The sequence below is a fragment of the Pseudochaenichthys georgianus genome, chromosome 1, assembly GCF_902827115.2.
Source record: "Pseudochaenichthys georgianus chromosome 1, fPseGeo1.2, whole genome shotgun sequence".
NCBI lineage: Eukaryota > Metazoa > Chordata > Actinopteri > Perciformes > Channichthyidae > Pseudochaenichthys > Pseudochaenichthys georgianus.
Genome location: NC_047503.1, coordinates 19,742,249 through 19,757,912, shown reverse-complemented (window position 1 = coordinate 19,757,912; position 15,664 = coordinate 19,742,249). Strand labels below are relative to the sequence as shown.

Sequence of the window (15,664 nt, the reverse complement as noted above, 5' to 3'; positions counted from 1 at the left end):
ACTCCTTACACTGAGAGCGTGTTGACTGACATTAGCTGGAATCTCTAATAAAGACATGCTTGTTTATTTGTACAAAGGAAGATCCATGTTGGAGGATCCAGGGATATAGTCAGTCTGGTTTCACAGTTTCTCCCCACGTTCCTGTGCGAGCTGCTCGCACGCCAATCCCTCAGATCGCTTTACTAGTCTCTCACCAGTCTGAAATGTTACACCGCTGCCTGGGGGTGTGACCCATGGGTCTTAAGGTCTGTGCTCCTCACAGCAGTTAGCTCTAATCCCTTGTTTATCTCAGCTTGAGTTCCCTTATCACGTGAAGCTACTGTGTTATTTCAAGGTGGGATGCTGGAAACTCCAGTCGTGGGCTGTTGTGCATCTGGTATGTTTGTATGGGCGAGCTTCTCTGTACAGGATGTAGACTCTGATCGTTAGATCACGGATAACCTATTGATTATTTTCAATTAAGAGTTATACACGTATTAAACCTCTGAAAAAACTTCACAAATTAAAACTGCATGTGGTTGTGTGTGTGCATTTGTGCTCTGAGTTCACCACAAGGGTTTAAAGCCAGTAAATCCCCACCTGTTCTGCTTCGACAGGTGTGTGTTTATAGCAACCAACATTAGCTCATGTAGCACAGCCTTCACATATTTCCCCACTCATAAAACAAAAACCCATTATTATTAACCAACCTTTGAGGCATATGACTTTCACACTACTGATTTTAGGCTCCTTTTAAATTGGCTCCCCGGACAACAAATGGCTGACCCAAAAAAAAAAGTCATGCACGTTTGTGGGAACGGAAGAGGGGGTTTGACAGTGGAAGAGATGTTGTTTAACAACATGCAATTCCGTATTCTCAGATATCCCTTAGTGCCTGAGTATTTTAATAATTGTCTTTACTATAATAATTTTTTACTATAAACTTCTATCTTTTTATTTCAGTTTCTTATGTCATATGTAAAAATGCATGTGATATGTATGTACAATATTTGTATGCCTTTTAGATTTCTCAGAAAATCCCAAAATGTGTCCAAACACACCATATAGACTGAACAAAAATATAAATGCAACACTTTTGTTTCTGCTCCCATTTTTCATGAGATGAACTCAAAGATCTAAAACATTTTCTATATACACAAAATAACCATTTCTCTCAAATATTGTTCACAAATCTGAAAAAATCTGTGATAGTGAGCACTTCTCCTTTGCCGAGATAATCCATCCCACCTCACAGGCGTGGCATATCAAGATGCTGATTAGACAGCATGATTATTGCACAGGTGTGCCTTAGGCTGGCCACAATAAAAGGCCACTCTGAAACGTGCATTTTTATCACACAGCACAATGCCACAGATGTCGCAAGTCTTGAGGTAGCGTGCAATTGGCATGCTGACAGCAGGAATGTCCACCAGAGCTGTTGCCCGTGAATTGAATGTTCATTTCTCTACCATAAGCCGTCTCCAAAGGCGTTTCAGAGAATTTGGCAGTACATCCAACCGGCCTCACAACCGCAGACCACATGTAACCACACCAGCCCAGGACCTCCACATCCAGCATGTTCACCTCCAAGATCGTCTGAGACCAGCCACTCGGACAGCTGCTGCAACAATCGGTTTGCATAACCAAAGAATTTCTGCACAAACTGTCAGAAACCGTCTCAGGGAAGCTCATCTGCATGCTCGTCGTCCTCAGCGGGGTCTCGACCTGACTCCGGTTCGTCGTCGTAACTGACTTGAGTGGGCAAATGCTCACATTCGATGGCGTCTGGCACGTTGGAGAGGTGTTCTCTTCATGGATGAATCCCGGTTTTCACTGTTCAGGGCAGATGGCAGACAGCGTGTGTGGCGTTGTGTGGGTGAGCGGTTTTCTGATGTCAATGTTGTGAATCGAGTGGCCCATGGTGGTGGTGGGGTTATGGTATGAACAGGCGTATGTTATGGACGACGAACACAGGTGCATTTTATTGATGGCATTGTGAATGCACAGAGATACCGTGACGAGATCCTGAGGCCCATTGTTGTGCCATTCATCCACGACCATCACCTCATGTTGCAGAATGATAATGCACGGCCCCATGTTGCAAGGATCTGTACACAATTCCTGGAGGCTGAAAACATCCCAGTTCTTGCATGGCCAGCATACTCACCGGACATGTCACCCATTGAGCATGTTTGGGATGCTCTGGATCGGCGTATACGACAGCGTGTTCCAGTTCCTGCCAATATCCAGCAACTTCGCACAGCCATTGAAGAGGAGTGGACCAACATTCCACAGGCCACAATCAACAACCTGATCAACTCTATGCGAAGGAGATGTGTTGCACTGCGTGAGGCAAATGGTGGTCACACCAGATACTGACTGGTTTTCGGACCCCCCCAGACCCCCCCAATAAAGCAAAACTGCACGTTTCAGAGTGGCCTTTTATTGTGGCCAGCCTAAGGCACACCTGTGCAATAATCATGCTGTCTAATCAGCATCTTGATATGCCACACCTGTGAGGTGGGATGGATTATCTCGGCAAAGGAGAAGTGCTCACTATCACAGATTTTTTTCAGATTTGTGAACAATATTTGAGAGAAATGGTTATTTTGTGTATATAGAAAATGTTTTAGATCTTTGAGTTCATCTCATGAAAAATGGGAGCAAAAACAAAAGTGTTGCATTTATATTTTTGTTCAGTGTACATCAGGTTGAAATATACACTGGAAATCATGTGAAAATGTTATGAAATATTAATTAATTTGAGTTATTTGTAATGCAACATTAAAATTGCCCAAATTGTTTATACTGTGACTTTATTAAAAATGTAATGACTTTTGTAAGAGGTTGCTATATAAACCATAATGTACATTGACTACACTGTGTATCTCTGTTAAATATAACACGAATCCCCACTGACAGAGCTCATTTTCACCTCGCTTATTATCTGCACTGTGCTTTCCAAGAGACCTGCCTTTGTGATGGTTGCCTATGAACAGCTGATGGTTTTCAACCCCAGTCGAGAGCCAACACTTTTGGCCAGGAAAACTGAGTGTAGCGCATCAAGTGCTGGTATATAAACTCTAAGAAATACTGATATTTATTATAAGCCAAAGTCAAGTTGAGGTGATACCATATCTTCCTCTAAAGTAAGCTTTTATTTCATATATGTAATATATCATGGGCTAGATAATCGTACATTTCCATACATAGTTTCCAGCCACCATTTCAATGACACACTTTACCAGGCTATAGAGTTGTCAAGCCCAGACAAAGCCTTCTGTTGCCCCAGTAGCTGTCAACAAGAGGATCTGTGTCAATTCATTAAGCAAAAACCTTCTGGTTTCATTCATCACACACCTTATACACCATTTAAAGTATTTAAAAAAACATGGAAGAGCGTAATCAGCGATGAAGAGATAGTAACATATAGTATTACTTGGCACAACCCCCCTTCCCTCCATGATGTGTTATAAACGTAGTCATTAATTTTAAGTGAAATGTTAATCATTAATCATTTTGAACATTTCCATGAAACATGATATAATTGGATGTGGCTGGATTCGTGTTCAAGGATTACAGCTGTTCCTTATTTGTTCCTGTCACAACATTTGAAATATGTCTAGGGCAAACTCTAATAATCCTGCACATAATACAACATAGTTTGTCTGACCTTTGACTCTGGCTGATGGGAGGAAAATCCTGTGTCTGACGTGGGATAAATCTTCATGGCTGCAGCAGGCAAGTATGATGCATTAGCTCCAGTGGATACATCTGTGGAAACCATTAAATTCAAAATTGTCTGCATCTGTCATCAAGTGCTCGATAAAGTTACATTTGTTGACTTCAAAGCTCCATTTTATAAATATTACCTACAAAGTGTATCATTTGAAATCATTATTAGACATGATTGCTTTCTAGTTGTTCAATTTGTACTATTAAGGAACTAGAAAGCACTAGGTTGGAATAACAGAACTCAAAACATGCCAAATAGCTAACAACTGACATCCAAGAATATTTGTTTTACTGTATGGACGATAAAGACAATGTCTTTGGTATTGTTGGTCTTTACAGTACAGTTCCTTATGAAATGGGTTAGAGGTATGTCTTTGTCATACAAACAAATATTAAGATTATTATTCATATTCTATAGACATCATTTGCATTTAATCCTAAAACTAGTTGAATGTACTGTCATTTTTATGATATGGCCCCTGCTGCTGGATATGTAAAATAGTATGATGGGATTGTTCTCCTTGTTTCCAAACACTACATTCTTAACTGAAACAAGAATAAACCTAAAGTTACATTTGTACCAGTAACTATAGGTTACCTGAAGGAAGAGACAAACTCCAACTAAAGGCTTCTCAAAAAGTTAGGCATCTCTTCAAGCTGTTTGCAGCCAACTATAGGTAGTTTGTCTTAAACCAAAAGGCAGTAACCCTCAAAAGCATATTAAGATGTGGCTTAGTGTTGCTGTGTACCATATTTTGGATACTCTAACAGCATACATCAATGTGCGAAAATACACTGTGTCAAGTAATAAAAACATGCCGCCTCACATAACTCTAGAAATACTCCCTGACCACCTATCACTCACGTGTTTTAGAAAACAGAAAAACATCACTAACACTGAGAGCAAAAAGAGAAACATGTGGTGACAAATATTTTATCCTACCTTGACTTGCAGAGGAGTAAACCATTGAGCTCGTCCCTCCAGCGTTCAGACCGCCATCAGAAGGCCTACCGACAGAGTAGTGAACAGCTCCAGCTGATACCACTGCGGAGCTGCAACAATCAGAGAAGGCTGATTTTAGCTGCCTCTCCCCTGCCTTGCGCACTCATATCTTATGACAGAGCTCATATTCATAGAAAGATTAAGACTGCTACATATAGATCAAGGAAAAGCAAGATAAAATCATTTCAACACTTGCTATAACAAACACATTTAAATATGAGCAAGGGGGAAATGAAAAAAACATGGCCATGGATAACAATTAAAAACCTGTTCACGTATTAATATCTTGATGAAAAAAAACAATGTGAAGTCATTTGCTTTGAGATTATTTTTACGTTGCCAATCAGGAGTAAAACCAACATTTTGCAATTTCAACCAAAAACGCACCTTTCATTTGCGTACAAGGTTCGGTTCTGTAGGTGTAGTTTTCCCTTCACGTGCTGGTCCCAGTCCTAAAAAATACACGCACACACACATCATATAAACAAAGTCTCAGAAAGCTTGGACAAACTGGAAGCTTGCTGCTTGGCCTACGATGGTGGCTCTTACATACCCTGTTGTATTGATTATTGTATTTTATTTGTTTAATTATTTCTCTGTAGCATTTTGGTCTGGAGGTTTAAAAGTGCTTTACAAATAAAGCTGAATTGTATTGTAATTATAGAGACAACATCTTGGATTTACTTACTTAGTAGCTGCCCCTCTAATCAACCATTTAGCTGTGGTATGTTAGATATGTTCAGGCTGAAATACTAGTTTCTTTGAATTTACCATGTACAGTTATGTTTACAAATCAACCAAATCCTCATTAATTTACGTTCAAACATTGACATGTCTATGGATTAGATTAGACTACTTTATTGTCATTAATGCAAGCAGAGTGTAATGAAATTAAGAGGGTCAAACCAGAGTGCAAACAGTCCGTTATATACAGTGGTGTAGTGGAGAGGGGGGGGGTGGACGGAGACACTATGGACGCGCTTGTGAACTGTCAACGGGGGGGTACCTCTGTGTCGCAATTTACATGATGCCGTTTAGACAATATAATAATAAAGGGCGGAACCGGCCGTCAGCGAACCGATCCGGCCTTTCTGCGCAACCGTCACTCAAATGCGGGACATTGTCTCAATTTGTGGGATGCGGGACAAATAATAACAATTCTGTGTGTGCAGTCCCGCACAGTGTGGGACACCTGGGGGGTATACTGCGAAGCAGGATTTTCGCTTAGCCGGCTAAATTCAGGGGAAACTCCGGCTTTCCGGTCATCCGAAGCTGGTTCTCTTTTTAGCAGGCTAGATCTCCATGGTAATATATGCTAAGCAGCTAACCTGGTCGGGACCAGGTTAGGTTGCAGGCTAAGAGCTCAACTCAGTGAAAGCACCGCCTGCTGACCAATCAGAGCTCAGTGTGCGGAGTTTAAAGCGATCAAGTCATATTACAGGAGAAAGGAAATACAGAAAAACTGCCGTCGCAGGAAAGACGGCCGGTGTTCCGGTTTAACTGGTTCCCCGATCAACTGGTTGACAGATGTGGAGGCGTGGCCTTCGACTGAAATACACATTTCGATCGCTTCTTCTGTCGTTTACATACATCTTTTGGTATATTTGGCTGGATAGGAACACTTTGATGCACATTCAGTACCAGTGTGTGAGGTTGTGGTTACGATGGCGATATCCGGACGCGAACAGCGAGGAATACAAAAAGAAGAACGAGTTGACATGGGCATGTCTGTTCAAAACATTGCGAGCTCCAATAAATCATTTAAACCAGCTATTGTTGGCAGACTTATTACTGAATATCGTTCTTAATGTGATACCAAGTCCATCTGAGACCTGTGTACACCTTCAGACAGCCTCCAAGTGAAGCACACGTTGTTTACTCACAGTTTGAAAGCAGCGTGGAGAAGTCTTCAGCTGTGTTAAACTGTGACCCTCTCAGGTAAACTGTGATTCGCCCATGGAAAATGGGATCCGCCCAGATTAAACTGTGTTACATCTTCTGTGGCTATCTACCAGCGATCATGTTTAATATGAAAGACACACACATACATCCCTTATAAAAACGGCATTCTGCAGCACTCATCCAGATAACATGTGACTGTTAACTCGTTTTGCAAAGATAGCAGCAGAAATATTTAGACTTGAAAATGCTGATGGGTCGGCAAACAATATTAGGAATCTTCTATTCCAACTACATAATATTCGGTGTCCATCGACATGAAAATAACAAAAAAGTTCATGCTGGACTCAAACCCGAGTCCCAACAGCGAAAGTCACTCCAGCCCTGCACGTTATCAGTGCGCCGCGGATCAACACGACATATCGAACCACCACACTACAACATTTTAGATTAACCTTGTTAAAAAGTTCCAGAAAAATGCAACCCGACCATCATTTATAATGTGAGCGAATGTATGTACACTTTAAGCCATAATATAGTATACTGACTGAGGTCTGTATCAAGCCTCATTAAGACCCACCGAGATCAGATATCCTTGTTTATACGGGTATCAAATCGACTCGACATCATATTAATAACGATATATGATACAAATGTAAGACTGACAACAAGAATAGTTTGTAAAGGATTTATTGACGTTAGAATTATTAACAAAGCACTTATATACTAATAACGGAATGGCTTATCTAAAGCCAGTTGAGTAGCACTTTAAATGTTTTGGCTCTATGAAACCTGATGTACTTTATGATTATGTTTTCTTCAAGTTTGTATCTTCTTGGTCTTATGCACTTATTGTAAGTCGCTTTAGATAAACGTGTCAGGTAAATGCAATGTCATGTAATGTAATTGACGTGAGTGTTTTGAACACTGTTATTTTATTTTTGATTCTCTGGGAAGTATCGTGTTGATCCGTGGCGCACTCATAACGTGCAGGGCTGGAGTGACTTTCGCTGTTGGGACTCGGGTTTGAGTCCAGCATGAACCTTTTTGTTATTTTCATGTCGATGGACACTGAATATTATGTAGTTGGAATAGAAGATTCCTAATATTGTTTGCCGAGACCAAGATTAATGACCCATCAGCATTTTCAAGTCTAAATATCCCTGCACACGCAGCAATGACATTTCTGCTGCTATCTTTGCAAAACGAGTTAACAGTCACATGTGATCTGGATGAGTGCTGCAGAATGCCGTTTTTATAAGGGATGTATGTGTGTGTCTTTCATATTAAACATGATCGCTGGTAGATAGCCACAGAAGATGTACACAGTTTAATCTGGGCGGATCCCATTTTCCCATGGGCGAATCACAGTTTACCTGAGAGGGTCACAGTTTAACACAGCTGAAGACTTCTCCACGCTGCTTTCAAACTCTGAGTAAACAACGTACGCTTCACTGGGAGGCTGTCTGAAGGTGTACACATGTCTCAGATGGACTTGGTATCACATTAGGAACGATATTCAGTGATAATTCGGGCAACAATAGCTGGTTTTAAGGATTTATTCGAGCGGATCACAGCTTAACACAGCGGAAGACTTCTCCACGCTGCTTTCAAACTGTGAGTAAACAACGTGTGCTTCACTTGGAGGCTGTCTGAAGGTGTACACAGGTCTCAGATGGACTTGGTATCACATTAAGAACGATATTCAGTAATAAGTCTGCCAACAATAGCTGGTTTAAATGATTTATTGGAGCTCGCAATGTTTTGAACAGACATGCCCATGTCAACTCGTTCTTCTTTTTGTATTCCTCGCTGTTCGCGTCCGGATATCGCCATCGTAACCACAACCTCACACACTGGTACTGAATGTGCATCAAAGTGTTCCTATCCAGCCAAATATACCAAAAGATGTATGTAAACGACAGAAGAAGCGATCGAAATGTGTATTTCAGTCGAAGGCCACGCCTCCACATCTGTCAACCAGTTGATCGGGGAACCAGTTAAACCGGAACACCGGCAAAAATCACCGACTGTGTGAACGTGAACATTAAAGGAATGGTATGCTCATGACACTCATTTAAAAAAAATTATCATCCGATAAAACAGACCAGTCTCTGCCAGTCTCTCTTTTTTTTTTTTTTAATCCGATGACATTATCAGTGATTTTAAACTGATTATATACCGAAATAACATCAACACTGTGGGCGCCGCCATTTCCCGGACGTGACGTAATCCATGCGTTTGGTTTTCGAAGACACGTTGATCTCCATGTTATTTACTGTAGTTTCTCTCTTCAAATATGCCTCACTGTATCGCGAAATATTGCCATAATTCGGATAGGAACAATCCACGGAATGCTCGGTTCCATCTGTTGCCAAAAGGTAAGCATAAGAAGTACATTCGGAGGCAGTGGCTAGCGAAATGTGGCCGGCCCGAACCGAGAGATTTACAGGCTCATGTATGCAGCGAACATTTCACATTTCCGGACGACTACTCTGAGAGTATGATCAAACATAACATGGGATTTAAAGAACAACCATTACTCAATTGAGATGCAGTACCATCGGTCTTTCTGGTGTCATCACCGACCAGGACATCAGTTCGGCCAGTAGAGAAATCGCCCTCTGCAAGTGTGAAGCGACGGAGGAGCAGAAGTAGTGCTCGGAGTAAGAATAAGGTATGTTATAGCGCATTTCCATTGCAGCGGCTAGCCCCGTTTTAACGTCCAGGCCAGGACAGTTTTTGGTGGCCTTTCCATATAGCGTAGTACCGACTAGTGTGTATTTCAAACATTTGGACTACCTATGTTGCAAATGTATTATCTTTTCAATTTATACACGGCATCTATTGCACGTCTGTCCGTCCTGGGAGAGGGATCCCTCCTCTGTTGCTCTCCCTGAGGTTTCTCCCATGTTCCCTTTAAACTGTGGGTTTTCTTCGGAAGTTTTTCCTTGTACGATGTGAGGGTCTTAGGACAGAGGGTGTCGTATTGTCATACTGATATGTATGGCTGAATTCCCCCATCCAATCTCTTCACATTGGTCAAAACTTGTTCCTCTGCTGACGAGTCCGAACTGAAATACTCCACCATGTTTCCGTGTGTTGACAAAGTGAACGCATGGATGACGTCACGACCATCACGTGACTACTGAAAATGGCAAACATGGCGGCGGCCAGACGGAATATACAGGTCTTGATAAAAAAGAGCTATAAAATCATTATTTACCGGGGAATATCGCTGATTTCTTCAGGGTATGGTTTAAACATAACGTTTCACTAAATACTGAAGTTTTGATTAATTATCTAATGAGTGGACCATTCCTTTAATAGAATATCACCTCCATCTTCAGAGCAATCTGACTATTATAACATTAGCGTTAAGAAAGCTTACTTAAATATCGGCCACAACATAAGTAACCGGATCAGAGTACATTAAGTACAGTCCGCGGCATATCACTTCATAATGTATCATATATCTCCTTATCTGAGTCAGCTGAGCCGTATCTGGCCGTGCAACACTCACAGTGTCACATACTGTATGCAGAAGTATTATTTTAAGCAACACATAAGTTGACGAAACACTCGAGACAAATGTAATTAAAGTCAGATCGTGTTTTAGACGGGGCAGTGATATCATAAACCTGTTAATGTACGCATTCAAACACTTTTTCTTTTTCCAGCTGTATTCACCTTGCAGGTGCAGCTATGTGGCTTTTATCCTGGATAAAGTGTTTAAGTCATGGATGTTTAAAGTTTAACTTCTTCATTTTTGACTAGTATTAAAGTTCACTTTTCATTCAGGAAGTATGACGCTGCGCTGTCAGTAGTACGCTTCTCCATGTTTGTGATTGGTCTAATGCTCCAAATACCACCCCTTTCATGTGAACGCGCACCTAACTAGATAGGAAACGGCTGGCTTGAGCGATCCACTTGATAACCAGCGTCGTAGGACCGTTTAGCGAGAGCGCGTATGTTTTGGATTAGGCCAACCGGCTAACTCAAACATATCCAGGTTAGGTTGAACCAGGTTCGTAGCATAGGCCCCAGGTCACCCCACACACACACACACACACACACACACACACACACACACACACACACACACACACACACACACACACACACACACACACACACACACACACACACACACACACACACACACACACACACACACACACACACACACACACACACACACACACACACACACACAGACAGTGCTGCCTCTTACACACACACACGCTTCAAATCAAGTTTGAGCTACGTTTTTATTATAATTACTTTGAAATCTGCCTATTATGTTTTCGTCATTATTACAACAAATACACACTTCCAACTGATAACACTGGCAATGATTTTATATTTATTAGACTATTAAGTGGGGGTACGGCGTACCCCCGCGTCCAACACCCACTACACCACTGGTTATATACACATCTATCAGCAGTCTGTACAAAATAAATGCACTATACAAATATACAAGTAAAGGTATATAGATGTAAAATGTATAAATACAAATAAATACACTGAGGCGTAAATACAGTATATACATCAGTATATGTGCTTCAATTATGATGGGTCCACTCACCTTGAGGTTGTAGACCTTCTTGTCACAGATGCTACACTGGTGTGGCAGTTGAGTGGGTGTGACGGCATGGTAATCATTGACTTGGTAAGGCTGAAGTGTCCTGGTACCTGAAGATAGGGTTTCATCACTTCCATGCAGGGGTTGGTAGCCCCCAAATCCCTGTGTACCACTTGAAGAAAAAGAGGAAACTCCACTAATGTGATTGAACTTGGGGTCAGGGGTGGGCTCCTCTGGGTTATACAGTTCTGTTCTGGACCGAATTGGCTGCCCAGCTGCTGTCCACATGTTGGCGGCATTAGAAACCATATCCACCTTTCCAGTGTGACTCAAGTTAGCCGGGCCCTTCCATTGCTCCTTGGAGTTATAAACATTCACCTTCTGGTCATTGACACTAAACCCAGCTTGTTGCCCCAGCATATCACGCCCATAGAAATCTCTCTGAAAACCAACATTGCTCATGTTTTTTGCCTGTGTGTTGATCATTGTGTATTGTCCATCACCAGCAGTGGCTGATGCTGTAGATGTCCCTCCACCTAAGTTGTACTGAACACGCCGGTCAGTATCAGAAGGGTAAGTTGAGCCTGACGTTTTACCATACTCCGCACCCTGTTGGCCCACTGTTCCCCCTCCACCAGGATGGTTCAGTCTTACATTTCCTGGGTTTTGGTTGAATCCCCCACCCACCAAGGCCCCCAAGCTTGAATTTGAAGAGGAAAAACCTAGCACCCCTGTCGGAAAGCCACCCTGAGGGTTTCCAACCATACTTGAAGTCCGTAGCTGATTGAACAGGGGTTGGGACATGGCGACATTGGAAAGAACCTGATTGAGAAGAGTAGCTGCATTGGCTGAATTACCACCCTGAGCCAGTTTCAGGCGATGGAGGGTAAGCTGAGCTTGGAGCTGAGCAAGCTGGAGGCTGGCTGGTGTCAGGAAGAGCTGCTGGTTCTGCTGGTGTGGCCCCGAATGCACACCGCCGGCCCCTACCTGGAAACTCTTCTTTTCGCTGCTGTCCAAGGGCAGTGCATTGATGCTTTGAGAAAAATAAATCACAATTCACTCAATTAGTTATAAAGTCAGAAAACAGATGAAAATTGTGACCCCAAATGAATGTCACATTGAGCACAAACACGCTCTTCAATTGTAAATCAAACCATATGGCTTCTCTTCATTCTCAGTATAGATGAAATGCAGATTAAGTGTGCAACTCAAGTTTGATATACCAAGCTAGTTGCATGAATCCAAACAATTCAAACTGGAAAATACAAATTAGTGCAGAAACAATGTCAGCAAGAACCGATGGGACCAAGGTATTTGGGGCTAACAATGCTGTCTAAACTTAGTCGACTTAACTATTCATCACATTATCTATATAAGCATTTGACACTGCTCTATCTAGAAACTCCTTCTACCAACCATCAGCCATGGAGTTGTGCATGCAGGGATACCGATGTACTGAATTATGGTGTGTGTGATAATGTTTACACAGATCCTTCTTTAAAGGTTGTACTGCACATGCAGGGAAATGGCTTATAAAACAGGCTGAGGCAGTACTTCTAAGTACAAAAAAAGTTCATGGGACAGTTTAACATGAAATTATGCAACTGAATATTGTGGAAGATTATCACCTCCAGATCTGTGTTCCTCCTGGCTTATGTAGTTGGGATGTGGTCATGCGATTACATTGCCACATCATAAACTCATCATATTACAACCATGACTTATACTTTAAGCTATACAGATCTATAAACTCTGACGCTGTAGACATATGGTCCCCAAATCCCACCCTGGAGATTAAATTAAAAAAAAAAGAAAGAATGTTTAGAAAGCGGAAAAACGCAACACTGAAACTGCCTTACAGACATAATAACAGACATAATATTAACATATTATATTAATTCATACGTTTTTAAGGTTGTGCAATTGTAGTTGATCTATACAAATCAACTTTACAATGTGATATAATGGCTGGCAATTAAGAGATATCAAAGCAATTCTAAAACCTCAGTAGAAGCAAATGAACCAAAATTAGTTTGAATACAACTGATAATGGATCAGCTTTGCATCAAACATGTTTTCTTTAGAATAATATCTCTTTGCCTTTAGCATACTTGAACCATTTAAAAGTTATACCTCGTATTTATTCATTCTATCAACTACTGTATGAAAGAGACTGGAAGTCAGGCCGCTCACCACTTTAAACTTAAAAAAAGCTTGTTGTACTTTGAAAATCTGACAGCCTTCAATTTAAAATAACAGAACAGCTCTGTTCTGGACCGAATTGGCTGCCCAGCTGTTGTCCACGTGTTGGCGGCATAAGAAACCAATAAAGGTTATTGAGAGTTTGACCTAATTATAACATATTAATCTTCAAGGGCAACATTGGATATTACATTCACTGAAGCTGCTGTATTCATATCAAATCTTACACTCTTATTATTTATCTGAAAACATTTTAAAACCATTTTATAACTTTCATGTAGTGTTGCTCAACAAATGCGGGACAAAACACATGGAAGATAACATTGTTTTTAACATCACAATAAGGGCAACATTATTCAATTAAATTGTCACCAAAAACTAAAAAGCTATTCAAGGTACTGATGTTGGAGTTTTTAACAATCACTTTGCTAGGTTTGCACTTCTTCCTCTTGAACACTTGCTGAATTTTTTTGGCAATGTTGTATACAATAAAATTTATATTATTATACATTTTTAGAACAACTTTAGTCAAACTAATTTGCAATAAGATGAAGGGATCACATACTATGGGTGTTTTTGCTTGGTTTAGGTTAACATTCAAAACAAAAACATAAAGACACATTACAATTGCATCCCACATTTAAAGGAGTTACACATGTAATTAAGATTATTGACTCACTTTTGACAATTGACAGTTCCGAGTTTCACGGCTGATTGTACACACTCTTAAGTGAGTAAGCATGCTGATGGACAGATACACTGACACCATTCCAGCTTATGACTCAGAGCTATAAATACAGGAGTTGTCCTTTGCCTTCCTGACACACACTGTCCTTAATAGACTAATAAGGACTCTTGGGCTACTGGCACACTGTGCTAAACACTTCAGACCTATCTTGTGATGAAGATAGACACAAGAAGTGTCAAGGTGGATGGCGAGAGAGAAGCCTACTAATGAAATCATTGAGTGAAATAGTGAAACTGTGTCTTACTATGATTAAATCTTATTTTGCAAATGTCCACACGACCTGGAGACATACCTTCTAAAACTGCAGTGGAATTTAACTCTTTGAAAGAACATAATAAACCTTGCGTTAATAAAATTACATTATACAGTATAAACTGAAATAGTTGCTCTTGGTGGAAAATGACAAATTGATAAACTCAAGCGATTATGTCATTGGTAAAACCAAAAACAAGGAGCGTCGTTTGGTGTCTGCAGAGAAGTAACATGTCATTTAGGCATCATCTACTTTTTTTTTAAACATACATTCAACTGGGGAAACAATTGCATTTGAAAAATGTAATGAGAGATGTGTCATTTATTGAGCAACCCATACAGTTTACTTTCAATAATATTGAACACATCTTTTTTAAATCTTGCGGAAAACATCCAATTCAACAAAACTCCAAGTTGTACCAGAGAGTTCACATTGTAATAATATATGAGTGTGTAAGTTCCCAATTTGTTTCAGTTACACTTTTGTATTGTTGCATCACAAAGAAAAACTGTTAAATATTTAACATTATGTACGAGATAAGAATATGCAGATCTTATTTATAGCTGTGATGTTTAACACCAGTCTGTTTTTCATGTGTAACTATTGCCGTGGTTTTCTGGAATGAAAAATCCTCTTAACGTCAAGGCCCAGCAATGTCACAGCAGAGTTAGCTCATTTTAAGAATAGCTTCATGTGGTCATTAAAAGTCTCCTGCACTTTAATGACTATCAATTGGTTCCATACAAATGGTACCAATTGATAGTAAAATGTACACTATCCACTTTGAAATAGTGAGTGGTAGAATTTGCGTAATTTGTAAATCATCTGTAGGTTTCAGATTACAGCTAACAATGTATAAACCTGCAGCTTCTGAGGTTCAGAAAAGAAAATACTATAGGTCAAGTCAAGTCATATTTTCCATAGATGAATCTATCTTAGTTTCAAACAAGAATGGACATCTGTCCATTTGAGCGGAATGACATTTGATGTTCTTTATAATTGTTCTAATTTTATTTTACCCAGTAGCCTACAGACAAGCAATGCGACTTCTGTTAATGCTAAATCTGCCTGTTCAAACTTGTTTTCTTTTTCTTTGACCAAGTATTTACTACAAGAACATTGTAAATTGTAAATGTTTACATTTGCATTTGAACTCAACTGTTAAGTGTAGGTCTAGTGATGCATTTATGCAAACCCAATTATAATTGAACTTTCAATACATCTAAATAATTTAAATATCATAAAGAAACGGCTGCA

General features: G+C 40.3%; 1 protein-coding gene across 2 annotated transcripts in view; it reads right to left on the bottom strand.

The window, feature by feature from the left end:
* Positions 1-15,664, bottom strand: part of rbm20 (RNA binding motif protein 20) — a 52,267-nt gene that overhangs the window by 12,771 nt on the left and 23,832 nt on the right. For both annotated transcript variants that reach the window (XM_034111401.2, XM_034111486.2), the window contains exons 2-5: positions 11,208-12,237; positions 5,105-5,169; positions 4,658-4,767; positions 3,653-3,753 (exon numbers count right to left, since the gene is read on the bottom strand). In XM_034111401.2, coding sequence (XP_033967292.1) covers positions 3,653-3,753; positions 4,658-4,767; positions 5,105-5,169; positions 11,208-12,237 — 1,306 coding nt within the window. The remainder of the gene's footprint in view (positions 1-3,652; positions 3,754-4,657; positions 4,768-5,104; positions 5,170-11,207; positions 12,238-15,664) is intronic.